The sequence below is a fragment of the Corvus kubaryi genome, unplaced genomic scaffold (genome assembly GCF_017639235.1).
Source record: "Corvus kubaryi isolate FWS band 111438036 unplaced genomic scaffold, C.kubaryi_AGA036_p1.0 77, whole genome shotgun sequence".
Classification (NCBI taxonomy): Eukaryota; Metazoa; Chordata; class Aves; order Passeriformes; family Corvidae; genus Corvus; species Corvus kubaryi.
Window position 1 is genome coordinate 484,206 of NW_024582064.1, and position 16,923 is coordinate 501,128.

At 41.2% G+C, this 16,923-nt stretch overlaps 1 protein-coding gene across 8 annotated transcripts in view; it reads left to right on the forward strand.

The window, feature by feature from the left end:
- INPP4B (inositol polyphosphate-4-phosphatase type II B) overlaps nt 1-16,923 on the forward strand; it is a 315,266-nt gene that overhangs the window by 212,276 nt on the left and 86,067 nt on the right. For all 8 annotated transcript variants that reach the window (XM_042051970.1, XM_042051968.1, XM_042051973.1 and 5 more), the window contains 3 exons: nt 1,949-2,079; nt 9,389-9,493; nt 16,104-16,212. In XM_042051970.1, coding sequence (XP_041907904.1) covers nt 1,949-2,079; nt 9,389-9,493; nt 16,104-16,212 — 345 coding nt within the window. The remainder of the gene's footprint in view (nt 1-1,948; nt 2,080-9,388; nt 9,494-16,103; nt 16,213-16,923) is intronic.

Consider the following 16,923-nt stretch of genomic DNA (forward strand, 5'->3'; position numbering starts at 1 on the left):
CTTCGCATTGCTATTGGTGTCAGTGGAGTTGACTCATAGTCAGCCTGTTAAACAAATTTTTGGGTTTGGTTGGATGTTTTAGTCTGAGATAAAAGGTTTCTATTCCTGCTGTTGTTTAACTTCAGCTTGAGAACAACAGGTCCAGGCATGAGCTTAGATAGAGGCAGGGATATAACTCTTGGATAGAATACTGTATTCCCATATAGAAGAAGCAGTTAAGTTTTGGAAGCTAGCCAGGTCCAAACATGGTTCCTAAAACTATTAAATCGGACACCATAAATATTAAGGGCCAAAATATTATCACTGCAAACAAACAAAATTGCATATCCTAACAAATTTTACACACTTTTCTGAAGAGGAAAGCCCTAAGATTTTAATTTAAGGGACACCTCATGTTAAGGTGCTAAAAAACTGGCAAGGAAAATGGTCATTGAAAATGCTGGTTTCATCCTTTCACGGCAGATTATTCTTATGCTACAACATTGCCAGTTTGTATTGATGGAGAAAAGTTGAATTGGTTCAGCTTCAGGAGCAATTAAATAGCAAAAAGTAATCATGCCATTAGTAAACTCTCAACAAATTCATGTGGTGTAATCTTTGTTTCTGTGCTGATACTCTCAAGAACATGTATAAACAAAATGCTTTAATTCTGCTTCCAGTGCCATCTGTTTGGTTTTGGTTGTCACATTCACCAGGAGCAGAGTTAGGCCTATAGAGCTTATTCTAACTCTGTTCACACTAATGCAAAGCTAATGATGATGGGGAAAACATCACTGTACCAGTGTGTGGCTGTTCTGTTTAATTTTAAGACTTTTTGACTAATGGTCAGATCTGCTGTCCACATAAGTGAACTCTGTTCCTGTGCTGCAGGCTCATTGGTCTTTCCCTCCCTCTTTCCACCCCTTCTCCCCCTTTTTTTCCTTTTTCTTCAGTAATTTTTCTGTATGCAAGAGCTGTCCTCTGGAAGTCTTTTTGGAGACTTCCAAGAATTGCAGTGAAACAGTCTTCTTGATGCTTCGAGGAAAATGAGGACAACTGGTTTTGTTGCAAAAATTTTCTCCTGCACAGTTCCAGATGTTTGAAGAGTCAAGATGTTTCATTTTCTTTAAAAACAGGTCCCACAAAGTGGGTTTGGGATAGATACAGGAGAAACTTCTTTTGCAAAAGGGATAACCAAACAGAAAGCCCAGGGAAAGGCACTTGTTTGTGCAGGAAATTAAAATTATCTCTGTTTCACTCAGGTCAGCTCTCAAGAGTGTACAGGAAAACTGATAATTTACTAAAGGATTTCCTTTTGGATTTCCTTTTGGATTTCCAGTGACATATTTGGTTACCATAGCACTGCTGTTTTGACCTGATGAATACTGTAAGGCTGGACACGACTTTTATGGGACCGGTGGTGCGGCTTTTTGGGGGTTTTTTTTTGTGTATGTTTTGTTTTGAATGCTGAAGAAATGTGGTGAGGGCTGGTGTGTTGGTGAAGTGACTTTTGTAGAAACACTGCTAGAATTATGTTTATGATGTGTATGAAAGTATCCAAAGAGCAGTGTATCAAAACAACTATATTGAAAGTGTTGGGGAAAAAGCAAACTTTGTATTCTTTCCAATGGTGTTTCATATTTCTTCAGAAAAAGTTTTGGACAGCTCTCTGGAGCCTGGCAGCCTTCTTTCCTCCACAAAAGAAACAGTATTTCAGTTTGTAGGCTACTGCCTTTATACCAAATGAGTCCTGAACACAAAAATTACTGCATTATTCACTGACATTCTTTATTGTGTACTTGTAAAATAGAGATGAAAAGCAGATCTTACAAGCATTCTGAAAACAGATTTTGTTTCGATTAGGATATAGTTCTGATGTTCTGTAACAAACTTGTTTTAGATTAATTTGGATGAATCTTAATGGATTAATGAGTTAATTAGTGCCTTCTCTTCTTGCCTTTTGGTACAGGAATCAAGAACTTAAAGACCTGGGGGAACTTGCTCCTCACTGGGACAACATGCGCAAAAGTGTAATTGCTCACTGTGATCAGATGTTGAGCATGTACCAGGACACTCTTGCAGAGCTTGGGAAGCATACAGGTAGGAATCTGTGATTTTATGGAAGTAGTCTCTTTTCTGGAACAGTTAAGAATTTACTAGATTGTTAGCTACTAAATACTGGCATATTCACCAGGAATGAAACACCTTAAAATCTTAGAATCATAGAATGGCTTGGATTGGAAGGGACCTTAAAGATTATCAAGTTCCAATCCACCTGCCACAGGCAGGCGCACCTTCCTCTAGAACAGGTTGCTCAAACCCCCACCCAGCCTGGCCTTGAACACTTCCAGCAATGGTGCATCCACAGCTTCTCTGGGCAACCTGTTCCAGTGCCTCATGCCCCTCACACTCAAGAATTTCTTCCTAATATCCAATCCAAATCTCCCCACTTTCAGTTTGAATCCACTCCCCCTTGTCCTGTTATTACATGATCTTGTAAATAGTCCCTCTCCAGCTTTCTTGTAAGCGCCCTCCAGGTACTGGAAGGTTGCAATTAGATCAGCCTGAAATCTCTTTTCCAGGTTGAACTACTCCAATTCTCTCATCCTTTCCTCATAGGAGAGGTACTCCATCCCTCTGAGCATCTCTGTGACCTCCTCTAGACTTGCTCCAACAGGTCATGTCCTTCCTGTGCTGCCACCCCAGAGCTGGAGGCAGCCCTGCAGGTGGGGTCTCACCAGAGAAGAGCAGAGGGTCAGAATCCCCTCCCTCCCCTGCTGCCCACGGGGCTTTGGATGAGCCTAGGACACGTTTGGCTCTCTGGGCTGAGTGCCCATGGCTGTGTCATGTCCAACCTCTCCTCCACCAGCACCCCCAAGTACTTTTGGGCAGGGCTGCCCTCAATCTGTTCATCCCCAGCCTATGTTGATACCAGAGGCTGCCCCAACCCAGGTGCAGCACCTTGCACTTGGCCTTGTTAAACCTTATGAGGTTTCCATGCATGTCCTTAGTGTAGTAGTTGTCTTTGCCCACAGTGTGCCAGAAAAGCACAGAATTAATATGGGATGGGCAATGCAAATATATCGTCAGTCTAGAAAGAGCAGTAAGTGCTGCCCTGCTCTTTTTCATGTGGAAATGGTGGTCCTGGACTCCGATATGTGCTGAGAGCTTGTTCCCTCAATATCCAACAGAATCCTGTGGTCAGGGTCTATATGGTACTGCAGTGTCCACATGCCAGTGGAATAAGGCAGCATCAGTGACAAATGTGCAGAAAAGACAACTGATCTTCTCCTCCTGTAGAATTTCTTATTCACAAAAAGATGATGAAAAATCAGCAGAACAAATTATTTCTTTTTTTGTTTGTTTGTTCACAAATCATTCAAGGGACTTACATAATTCTTTTCTGTTTTAGAAGACCAGCAGAATAATTTCCTGAATCATACTGTATTCTCATCAAAGTTTTCTGTTTACAGCAGGACTTTCTGCCTCTTCCTGCCTAGTGTGCCTTCCTCCTCCCCCTCTCCCTGCCCAGTTTATGAGATATTCCATAAGGAAATGGGCACGTGTGCTCTGAATTACCACAAAGGCTGTGTCATTGTTGCTGCTTTCTTGCTGGTGTCAGATTTCTAATACCAGTCCTCACAATCACCATCTCAGAGATGTGTTTTCAATGACCATGCTGCCATTATTGCTTGCAAATGCTGTTTTGCTTTATGCTTTCACCATTAGGTGTTCCCACTGTGGCCTTGCTCCCACAATTTTGTTTATGTAGGCTTAGCAGTGCATGTCAGAGATAAACACTAGAATATTTCTAAGAGAAAGATACATTATGGTTATGAATATTTGTGAAAATAAAGATAGAAATTATGATAGCATCTTGTGAAATACCTGGCAAATATTTATGAAGTATTTGCAGTATTTTCTTCATTACTTCTAGCTTTCTACATATTCCAACCAAAACTTCTTTGTGTGTGTACTGAGAAATCAGGTTCGTTATACAAATAAAATACATAAGAATAATTTCTTCTTATAGCTAATTGGATGCATTTGCTTTCAGTATAATGAATCTGTTGCATTTATTAGGTGAGACACATCTTTGCCTCCCAAAATAGGCATTAAGACTGTACTTCTATCCTTCAGCTATTATCTTTTAATATAGGACTGAACATGGTATTTCTCATACCAGATTGCTCTGGGATAGTGTTCTTGGTCACAGACAACAGAAATCCTATTTTAGTGTATGAGGGAAAACCACTCTCTAACTAAAAGTAAGCTTTTTGGGAGCAGTTGATCAACTGCTTAAATATTTGTTGGGGAAAAAAAAAAGCTCATGCATTGCACTAAATGTTGTATAATAATTTCCATTTTGTTTGCAAAGTGTCCATGATTATTTGCCATCATCAGAATACTCCAGTTCCAATTTTGGCAGACTACTGCCAAAGTAGTATGTCCCAGTATGACACTTCATGTGATTCTGTTTTAAATAATATATACATGTATTTTCAGTCTTTGGCTAATTACAACTTGAAAGCACTCCAGAAAGTGTCATAAGCAAGCCAATAAATACAGACAATGAAGAAATCAATGTAATTATTATTACTTGCAGGAAAATATTGAAAGGACCTCTTGAGATTAAAAAACCAGACAATATAATCTACTAAGCATAAACCCTGCAAGACCTGTATTGTGCCAAGTGACTTTATAAAGGGTTGAGAATGTTAAAGGACCTGTCTTAATTGGGTCTTGAGAGAAATGAAGTGGACCTGGGAAACTGAGACAATCCAGGAGGACTGAACCAGCACATATAAAAAAAAGGGACATTTATCGGAAAACAAAGCAACCTAATAATTGTAGCAAATATGAGAAACAATGATGAGGTGTTAATTTGTTCATTTCTTCTCTATAAACAGTACACTTTATAAATTCAAAAAGCAAGATTATAGCCTTTGATAAGAAAAGCAAGCCAGACATATATTTGACTTAATACTGTAGTTGCACAAATAGTTATGTTGGGAGCACATTGCAGATACTGGAAATTCAAGTACTTAGGAAGTAGGAAATGCTAAGATTAGGGATGTAAGGACAATTTTAATTCAGACTTTTCAGGTCAACATATTTCAAATAAAACCCATGCCAAACCCCATTCTGCTTTTCAGTTTAGCCAGTGCAGGTGTCTTTCTTCATCTTAGGATATTGCCTGAATTTGGGTTGAAGTGTTCGGAAGGGCAGATAGCATCTGCAAATAAAATTTCTCCAAAATATTCTTATGTTCCTCCAACACAATCACATTTTGGGTTTTCTGAGTGACACCCACTTCAACTAACCAAACTACTTGTGGAATTTAGTGGAGAAGTGTGGAGATATAGCTAGAAAGCAGAAGTGAGAGACTGACCATCTCGCAACAGAGAAGACCATTAGGAGACCACTTAATTTCTTTTTGAAATCGAGAGATTGCTGTGGAAGTGTCAGGAGACCACGTGTTAGAGAGCAATTTTGGTTTAGCAGCATATTTACTGAAAATGGAGGTTTGAGAAAATTAAGGCTATTTCAAATTTGAGTTGTTTTGACAAACACTTTTATCCTCAGTAATGTGAGAATTTTAGAGAAAGGAAAGTATTGTTATTGGAAGGAAACATATCAGGAAGATATATAAGAGTTAGGTAACTGTCGTGGTTTGACACTGGCCCAGCACCAGGCAGCCACGAGAGTTGCTTGCTCACCCTTCCCTGCCACAGCTGGGCAGAGGAGAGAAAGAAAAAAAAAAGTTAACAAAGGCTTCATGACTTGAGATAAGGACCAGGAGGAAACACTTCAAGGGCAAAACAAGCTTAATTTAAACTTAAAAATTGAATTTATTGCTAACAGAATCAGAGGAGGATAATGAGAAGTAAAATAAGCCCGTAAAAAACCACCTTTTCCCCCCAGCCCCTCCCCCCTTCCCACCGACAGTGCAGGGAGATGGGGTATGGGGGTTTCTGGTCAGTTCGTCACCGAGATTTCCTTCCGCTGCTCTGGGAGAGGAGTCTTCCCCTGTGAAGCCATGGGGTCCCTCCCACAGGAGACAGTTCTCCATGAACTTCCCTAACGTGGCTCCACTCTCAGGAGCAGCAGCCACACCGCACCTGCTGCGCTGTGGGTCCATCCCAGGAGCACACAGTCCTCCCAAAACTGTTGCACCGCGGCTCTCTCTTTCCATGGGGTGCAAGGACAAGTGCTCCAAGGACAGGTTGTTCCAGCCTGGAAGCAGGGGCCCTCTCTCTCCACCGGGTCTCCCACTGGATCACAGGCTCCTCCAGGCATCCACCCGCTCCGGCACGGGCACCTCCCCCATGGGCTGTGGGTGGATCTCTGCATCCCCCATGGATCCCCATGGGCTGCAGGGGCACAGCTGCTGCACCATGATCTGCACCACGGCCTGCAGGGAAATCTCAGCTCCAGTGTCTGGAGCACCTCCTCCCCCTCCTTCTCCACTGACCTTGGTGTCTCCATGTTGTTTCCCTCACATGTTCTCACCTCCTCCTCTTCTCTGACTAGAAAAAAAACTGTGCCCCACTTCATTTTGATTTTCTTCTTAAATATGTCATCACAGAGGCGTTACCAACCTCTCTCATTGGCTCAGTTCTGGCCAGCAGAGTGTCCATCTTTCAGAGCCATCGGAGATTGGCTCTGCTGGACATCGTGGAAGTTTCCAGGGGCTTCTCACAGGAGCCATCTCTGTGGCCCCCTGGCTACCAAAAACCAGGCAGTGCAAAACCAGTACAGTAACATAAACCACAACAATTTCAGGTGAATCTAAACCACAGTTTTGGTGATGTTGAGAGAGAGTGGAACTTTGAACATTTGTTTCAGTTTGACCTGAAATCATCCCCAAATGATTTCTCCTACATCCCAATTTACTTTTTTTCTGTTTCAGTCATCAAACTGAAAAATCTATTATTCATTCAGCCCTAGAAGGAGGAAAAAAGACAGTCAAGGCTAAGGCAATTGAATATTGTTCTCAAAAACTGGACACTATCCCTGCCTCTGTCACAAAGTTCCTATGTAGGCAAGTCAGACTTGAGAAGTGTTGTTCTTTTTTTGGAAGCCTGGCACTAAACACAAGTTGTTTTGCAGAAGTGCTTGGTACCTATGGATGCAATTCAGCCCAGTGGGAGCTGTGCTTCCAAAATAGAATGTGACGTTGCATTAAAATGAGTGTTCTGCAGGACAAGTTCCTCCATATCTTATATTGACGCATTGTTCCTTAAATGTTTATTCTCTGACATTAGGATGGGTGAAATTATAACTCAGCCAGCTAAAATTATTTTATAAACATTTGTAAAGCCCTTAGAGGCTGTTAACATGTATATAGTAGACAGGTTTGAGGAAAGTAATAACCTTGACTCTGAGGGAGGTTTGAGCAACATGTTTAAATCCTGAATACATACTAAAATAAAAGTTGGACACAAGATCTTGAATCACTGCTTCTAAAATGAGCAGCAAAGACATTCAATGAACTGGGAAAAGCTGATATATGATATATTATTGAAGCCCATTTCACAGTTCTTCTTCAGGTACATGTCAGATGAAAGTTACATCTATACTCTGGTATTTCCTAGCTTTGAGGAGTTTGATCTTGCAACACTAATAACAAGAACTGTTTCAATTGAGGGAATGTTATTTGGGGTTTTTTTTTGAGTTCTTAAATAAAACTTAGCAAGTTACTTAAAAACAGACTATACTTAATTTTATGGTATGGATGCTATTGGCAAATGCAGATTGAGATGTTAATTCCACTGCATGGATCTCATACTTGAGCAAATCTAGTAACTGATAGCACCTGGGTGTTCCTTATGCAGTAATTTTCTGGCAAGGGATGGAAAGGGATACTTGCTCCACAGATCTTCCCTGAGAAAATGAGTAACACAACTCAGCAATGCTGCATGTGTTGTGCTCCTGCTGGGACAGAAGTGTACTCCTGAGGGCAGTCTCTTCTCCCTCCTACTCTTCTTTCACCTGTGCTTTTAATGTGCAGTCATCTTATGCTCCTCTTATTCAGCCAGTGTTTCCTTGTCCAGGTCCAGTTATCATTCCTTAAGCTTTGAACTTGGTTTCAGCTGAATTCTCAGAAATAATCTCCCCCCTTTCTGTTCTCTTTCCAAACTACTTACAGTCTCCTTCCCTACCCTATTCTCATTTCTTTTCTGATAGTTTGAGTTGCCTTCACTACTTCCCTAATTGTCTGTGTTTTTCAGATGCAGGTTTCACACTGCATCATCAACATCTCCTAATTTCAATCTGCATTCTCAGGTTTCCTGTCTCATCTAAAATTTTGACTCCTGTAAATTGCTTTTCTTCGTACCTTTGTTCTTCATCTGTGTTAAATTATTATTTCAAGTTCCTAAGGTTAGGGAGCAGCCTAAGCAGGCTTGGCTAGTCTGGAGCATCATTGGTGCCCTCTGGCAGAGTAGTTTGTGCTGGGAGTCTCAGTGCTTAGTCCTGCTGGAAACTATGGAAGTTTCAACAGATAAAGGCTATCAAGTCTTGACTGAGCAAGTAAAAAACAATGTTAAATATTTCCTTTACCATTTTGTGCGTTTGTTTCAAGAAAAGGCTGAACCTTGACAAAATTTATTTAAAAATTCTATCTGAATGAGATTAATTTTAGTTCTAATAATTAATAATTGGCAAAATGATAGGGTGCTGAAAAAGTGGCCTAAGTAAATGTTGGGCTGCCTGAGTGAGAAAACAAGATCACATCTCTTTCCTAATCTACACCCTTTCATTTTATACTGATTCTGTATCAAATACCTTCAGGTAAATTATATTTTCATAGTGCTAGACTTTAATTATATTCATTTACACAGCCATAAAGCTACTCATAATCTCATACTTTTGAAATATGCAGGCATATTCATCTTTATTTTGTTTTTCCAAGGCATCATGCCTCCTGTGAACTAATTTATAGCTTTCCTTAAGATAGTTTGTGCTTCTTTATTTGAGCTTTCTAGGAAGAATGCATAGCCCACTCAATATAAGACTTTTCTTTGAAGAAAAAAATGTTACTTGGAAAAATGCAGTGCCATCATAGCTCTGTACCGTTGTGATTTTAGCATAGAATAAACATAATGTACATTAACTGCTACATTGTCTCCAGCAGACTGTAGACTGATTTCAGAGAGCAGGGAAAAGTATCTATCTCCTAGGATAAAAAATTAGATTGTTCTGTGAATTAAAAGGTGGTTTGTTGCTTCCAGTATGGATACATGCTGAGACTCAGTTAGTGAACATTTCATCTCGTAATATACAATTACACATTAAAAGTAAATTAAAGATGACTCCTGACATACAAGTATCATCCTCACTTTAAAAGGAAGATAGAAACATCTGGATGATTAAGGCAATGATTCTTTAAACTTTTGTTTTTCAGGTTCTTCCTTCAAGTCAAGCTGTAGCAAAGGAGAAAAAACACTAGAATTCATCCCAATAAATCTTCATCTGCAAAGAATGCATGTGCATAGTCCTCGATTGAAAGGTAAAAAAATTCCCCAAGTATGACAAAGTATGTTTTGAAATACAGTTACACTGAAATTTACAAATCAGGTCCAAAGTTAAAGCTGTGCAAGGGATTTCTCTGATTTCTCTGCCTCATCTTCTGATGCCACAAGTTGTGGACATTGACTGCAGATCTTGGAAAACTAAGGGGTGATTAACTAAATTTCTTCTAAGTTCCTTTCTAAAAATAGATTCCAGGGATGTGCTCATTTTGTTCCTATGACATTTCAAGCAAATAAGTAAATGCAGAATATATGCTCACTGAAATGTATTGGTAAGCTATGCATGGTTAAAAATATTCTGTTGTAGCAGCGCAGAACTGTCATGATTTGTAGTGACATGCTGCTCAATGCTCATTTAGATTCACGTCCTTCTTGGGCACCCACTTAATTTTTCATTGTGATCCATAATGCTGTAAAAGCCAGACTTAATGCTCTCTCATTTTAAGGTGGCTTTTCTTCCCTCCCTGCTGCCAGTTTGCCACCGGAGATAGTGATAGAGCACAGTCCAGTACTTCTCCTTCCAGAGATTGCTGGGATGAGCTCACCAGCCTAGGTGATGTGAGGTACATGGTTCCATTAAGGACAGTATTACTTCTAAACTTAATTTATCCTATTTCTTAGGAAGTTGTAATGAGCCCAGCGCTGCTTGTTTCTAAATCAGCTTATGCAGTGCTACCCTGTCATGCCCACCTACCCCACATAAGCATTTGCTCAGTGTTAAGTGAAAATACCTCACTGATTATGCTGAAAATACTGCAAACTTCCAACATCTCCTGGAAAGGGGGGATAACTTTCTTTAACATCTTCTGTGGTTCTTTTTAATACAGAATTCTGTTGCTGCTGCTTGCACATGATTTTAGCAGCTTCCTTTACAGATCAAAGATTATACTGATACATATATATGACCAAATCATAGCACAGTGAATAATTTGTTGATAAATTGAGATCTGTTAAATTTGCTGTCACTGCAAACACAGAAATTACACTCTGTAAGGTTTTTGCCTAATTAATACACTCTGCATCTAAGATTGTAAAACAGTAAGTACAAACAGTGGTCATAGGAGTTTTATACTGTGTGAGGCTGATGTCCATCCAGTTCTAAGCTGGAACACAGGGACTTCCAATTATCTGTTAGGTACTGGTTGGTTCAATATTTTATTACTTTTACTAAAAACCGGTGCTTCCAAACATTTCAACAAGATGGGGACTTATAGTGACATAATGTAACAACACAGATTTTAATTTAATGGTTTGAAGTTAATTAATTAACTCGAAAGTATTTTTAGGTTTGTAATGGTGGCCAGAAGAAGTGGAATGAAATATGTCACTTACTTAAGCACCCACAACTTCTACAGTACTTGAGTTTTGTTTTGGTTTTTTAATGAATTTTCTCCTTTCTTCTCTAAAACCATTGTGCTTGGGGCACGTGGTTAATCCATAATCAAAAAGGGTGCAGAAAGAGATAAATGTTAGAATTGTTCTAGTTGTCTTTTAAATTTGGAGCTTTAAATTATAAACCTCTGCCTCTGTTATTTATCTAATGTTCACTGTGTCTTGTATTAGATATACACAGTCTGAACAGTTTCTAGCAATTACTAATCAATCTGGTGTTGGGGTCCCTCCCCTGCCATGTAGCCCTGGGAGAGGGGCCCTGAGGGCACAGACACGGGGCTTCCCTGTCCCTGCTCAGCCTCGTTCCCATTGGTTGGTTTGTGTTCCCTGCGCGGGCAGAAGGACCCTTGGTCCCGTGACTGGAGCAGTTCCTCGGCAGAGCTCCGGCCATGCGGCTGGAGAAATAAACACCTCTGAAACATCTAGCAAGAATCTGTCTGTCCGTATATATTTCCTTTCCACGGGACTCCTGGTTTGATATATGCGTGTTGCAGGATCCCCACTGCAACAAATGGTGGAGAATGCGGGCAGAACGATCCCCGATCCCTAAGCGACTGATTTGTGTGAGTAAACCCTGGAAACTTTGGATTCCTCTTCTTGGTTTTGCTTTGCTATTCCATATCTAAACTATGGAGGAACCGTGGGAAGACTCTTGGCTCTCAGAGCCGCATATGGACATTTATCTTAAACTTAAAATGATTCTTGAACAACGATTTGTAAATTTTAGCTTGATTCAAGCTCAAAAAGAACTGAAACACTTCCTGGCATGATTGTTTAAGAACTTTTTCTATGTTTCTTGGGATTTAATTCTTACCAAGGGCTTTTGGAAAACCGTTTGGACACAGTTAATACTGGAGTCAAAATATATGCCGATGGAAGAATATTTTCGTGAATATTATTTAGTTACCGAGACTGTTGAGCAATGTCAGCTGTGTCCTGGCGAAGGGAAGCCTGGCGCAGGGACCGTGCGGCCCAGGCCACGTGCGCCGAGCGCTCTCCGAGCAGCAGCGAGGCAGTTCCCGCGCGCGGGCGGAGCCACGCGAGCCGCAGTGTCGGTGGTGGAGCGAGGAGCGGCGGGACCCGGCGGTGCCTGCCCGGCCGCGCGCAGCGCGTGGTGGAGCGAGCCCCGTGAACGCCCGACCGAGAGGGGCGGCGCGCGGGCGGCGGCGGGCGGCGGTGGCGGTGGAGCGGAGCCGCGCCCAGCCGAGACGCGCGCTGGAGCAGGGCGCGGGGGGATCGTCGCTCGGGGGCCCGGCCGAGACGTGGGTGCAGCGCCCGGCATCGGCAGCGAAGCTGCGACCAGAGGAGGCGACGCACGGAGAACTGAGCGGCGCAGCCCGGCCCGGCCCGTGCAGCCCCGAACGCGACCCCGGGAAGAGCGCGCAGGCACCAGCAGCCCCGACAATTCCAACACGGGAGCGACCGAAAGAGAGAGCAAAGACGCAGCGAGACAGAAAACAGCAGGCACTCGGAAAAAGGAAAAGATCATAGTAACTAAGACCTTAGGGATAGTAAAATGGTATAATGTTAAGCAAAATTATGGTTTTATAACAAGGTGTGACAACCAGCAAGACATATTCGTGCATAGAACTGCTATTAAAAAGAATAACCCTGAAAAATGCATCCCAAGCTTGGGAGATGGAGAGGTAGTGGAATTCAAAATTATACGAGGTAGAAAGGGGTTACAAGCATCGCAGGTCACTGGGCCTGATGGTGTTCCTGTAAAAGGCAGTATGTATGCTAAAAATCGTAGTCATGTTAGACAATATCTCCCTTGTAAACCCCCCCTACAGTCTCCCTTTCCTAATCCCACCTTTCCCTTTTACCCTATGTCCTATTACCCCCAGTGTATTCCCAATCCGTTTTTTCACCCATGGTTTCCCTCACAAAACCATGCTTTTGCCAGTTGTTTCCCCAGAAATCCCTTTCCAATGCCGAGTGGGGGATGAAAAGGGGGAGGGAAGAAGTTAAACCCTCTCCTGCCTCAGTTTCCCCACAAAGCATGCTCAGAGTTCTGTCTCCCTTCTGTCAGCCCTAAGATGTTCCACAGAATCTGTTTGGACATTTATAGACTCAGGAGGGTGGCTTGTTTTGTTTTGAAACTGTTCTTGTTATGTTTATCCAGTTGTTTTCATTCTCCTTTTATTAAAATAAAACGGGTGAGGTGTTGGGGTCCCTCCCCTGCCATGTAGCCCTGGGAGAGGGGCCCTGAGGGCACAGACACGGGGCTTCCCTGTCCCTGCTCAGCCTCGTTCCCATTGGTTGGTTTGTGTTCCCTGCGCGGGCAGAAGGACCCTTGGTCCCGTGACTGGAGCAGTTCCTCGGCAGAGCTCCGGCCATGCGGCTGGAGAAATAAACACCTCTGAAACATCTAGCAAGAATCTGTCTGTCCGTATATATTTCCTTTCCACGGGACTCCTGGTTTGATATATGCGTGTTGCAGGATCCCCACTGCAACAATCTGGAGTAGGCAGCACTTTGATTGTAAGCTGATCTTTTTCATCTCATGCTTTACTTGGCAAAGGACATCTGGAAAATAACCAGGAGAATGACCTTGGAAGGGAGAGAATAAAAATTCATAGAGGTGACATTTAAACAAGCTAATGAGCCATAGAGGTGTCATTAACCCTTACACTATTGGATATCTTAATTTTGGGAATGCAAGATAGGTTTTAATCCCACCTATTGTATATGCACATTGGTGTGTGGGTTTTTTGTGTTTGACATGTACAATAACAGGTTTACTTTTACTGAACTTTGATTTGGGTTGTTACTGGGTACTGTCATGGAAGAGAAAGTACCTGTGCGCTTGAACTTTCAGTAGGAAATCTTTGAGAAAAATACGATTTCCCAATGGGTCAAGTGTATCCCTATCCATTTGATAAACACCACATTGTGGTCTCTTCGTCATAGTAGAGAGCTTAAATTTATATATTGACAAAGCTTTGCTTTTGTCCCTGCTTATACAATGTATTCTTGTTTTAAATAGATTTTAAATAGATTTAAATGTTTAGATTAGATGTTTTTAAATAGATTTGGTCAACTGATTTTTGTTTTGCATCTGGCCAGTTTGAGACACTGACTGCCTCCTGTGGAGGTGGGCAGGTTGATTCAAAATTGGGATTGAGCTGTTCTTGACAATAAGATACAGCTCCTGTGGCGCTTTGCCGCATTTTGAGCTCTGTCTTCATTGCAGAGGGGTGCTAGCAGTAACCTCCTCTTGCTTGATGGTTATGAGTTACTGGAGCACTTCTGTAGCAGGGCACTGATGCTGACACTGCATGTCCTTCACAAGGAGCTCCACTGACGTGTAAGTAGAGCACATCACAAGGCATTCCTCCCAAGCCTTGCTGCACTGTGCTCTGGGAAGTGGGAGTGAGATTGTCCTGTGCCCATCACCAGGCATGGATGCTCCTCATCCTTTGCCATCCTCACTCTCCCATGTAGGTTGTGTCAGGCAGGTGTTCAGCTGTGCTGGGTGGGTTTCTGTCTCAGACAGCTGCTCCTCGACCATGCTGAGAAGAGGCCACAGGCTGAATGAAAGCTTCCTTCTGGACAAATCCTCCCCTCCCAAAGTAACTATAAACAGGGTCATGTTTATTTTTAAAACAGTCAGCACCAGGGTTTAGTCTTTTAAATGTTTTCCTGTCATTTCATGAGTTACCTCTAAACATATTCAGAACCCTTATGAGTTCATCTCTTATCTTGATTTCAAGCCACTGCTGTTTTAAGCAACAGAACTCCTTACTGTCAAATACCAATGGAGCTCTAATAGCCAAAGAATATGTATTATGGATAAATCTCAATTAAGGCCTGAAAGAATGGGCTATTTAAGAATCTTGAAGATCACCTTAGGCTAATGAAATTATGTCACTTCTCCTTTTAAGTGGAAATTGAAGAGTCACCAATTCATTAGAACTCAAATCAATTTGAGCAAATATGTTCTGAGATTCAGCTCGGGAAGTAAAGCATAGTTCATTAACTGTGAATCATTTGTACAGTGTTCTTGCTTCTAGGGATATTTATCATCAGAATGCAAGACAAGGTCTATTTTAAGAGAGGACTAGATTTTAATTTACATGGGAGACTTCCTTGATGAATAAAACAGTTCACAAAAAACATCCTGTAATGTTTCCTTTAGAAATACATTTTAGGAATGAGGCATTCTCAACTGTATTTTTATACCTCCAGTAAGTTTCAGTACAAAACAGGTACTACTTAGTGTAAATGTAAATTTAAACTTTGAAGAAATAATTATTGTGGTGTGGGATGTAATTAAATCTTCATCTCTGTACTGACAATCAATCACAAGCTCTTTTAAAAATGATGTTTTATCTCCAGTTCTGCAAGTATATATCCACACAAAAAGTTCATCCCCTATGCCATAAGACATTAAGTATATACAGAAAGAGACAAGAGTTTGTTGTCTCAGCAAGAATTTCAGTAGCATAGTTTATTTCCTATTCTGGTAGCTTCTCAGCTGAGAACAACTGACTTTGTGTTCATAAACATATATAAAAATTTAGTGTATATCATAGAGCAGGGCTCTCCAATTTAGCATTAAACACCATTATAACTGAAAGTACATTAGCATTACATCTAAACAAATTCAAACTAGAAAAGAGGTAGGGATTTTTACTAGTCTGATTGACTTCTCTGGGAATGCAGTGAATTCATTGTCACTTGTAATCTTTAAATCAAGATTAGATGCCTAAATAAAGAGATGCCATCACTCAACCAAGAGGCATAAGCTTGATGCAGGAATCATTAGCTGTAATTCTGTAGCCTCTATTATTCAGTCAGACTGTTCCATCATAATGGTCTCTTTTGATTCTAAAATGCTGGAATCTGTGCATCTCAACATGACTACAAGTTAAAAAATGAAAGGGGCAATAAAGTGAAATACACAATGGGCCAATTTACTTGGCAGCTTTGTAAACTGCAGAGCTGGAATATTGTTCTACACTGCGGCACATAATTTAGATGTAGCCATAAATCAGATGAACTTTTTAAATTGTGCAGGTGGCTGTATGGAAAGATTGATTAGCTCTTCGGCCTTCTTGGGACATGGATTATCAATTATTCCCTGGAAATGATAAAGACTTGTCCTTACTTTTTGTAGAGTAGATATCACAGTGTTGCCATGACTTGGGAATAGGAGCATTCAAATATCTGTGTTTGTCTATTCCCTTCCAGATGCTCTGTATGATGTCATCACCGTGGGAGCCCCAGCAGCACATTTCCAAGGATTTAAGAATGGTGGTCTCCGGAAACTGCTGAGTAAATTTGAGGCAGAAAGACGAAAGTAAGTATTCTTTCTGGTAGCTACGAAAATACCATTAGAGTTGCATTAAAATGCTGTGAGCTCATGGAATACCAAAACAGTTTATCCTGCTGAATGCATGGAATATTAAAATCTAGTAGGATTGGACACTGCATTTATAAAATATTTCCTTTATCTTCCCTGCTTTGCTGAAAATTGAAGCACGGTCTACTTTAAGATTAATTTTAAATAAAGGAAATGGCCTCAAGCTGTGCCAGGGGATGTTCAGGTTGGGGATCAGGAAGGATTTCTTTATGGAAAGTGTTGTTCTGCATTGGAACAGGCTTCCCAGGGAAGTGGTGGAGTCATCATCCCTGGAAGTGTTCAAGAAACGACAGGACTTGGCACTCAGTGCTATGGTTTAGTTGATATGGTGGTTGTTCTGTCAAAGGTTGGACTCAATGATCTTGGAGGTCTTTTGCAACCTTAATGGTTCAAAATTGTGAATTTTTTCCTCGTATTTCAGGAAGCTGGAGGTATATCAGTGCTTGAAAACCTGCTGTTCAGAATGAGGTATCGCTTTGGCAATTCTTGTGCTAAGAGGAATGTAGCTGTAGAGAATTTTTAAATACAGAAACTGTAGCTTAAGGTAGTAACTTTATTTCTGACAGCCCTATGTGTATGCAAACAGTAAAATACATTTAGTACACCTGTGAAACAGCAAACTACTCTTATGCTTCAGAAAGCCAAAAT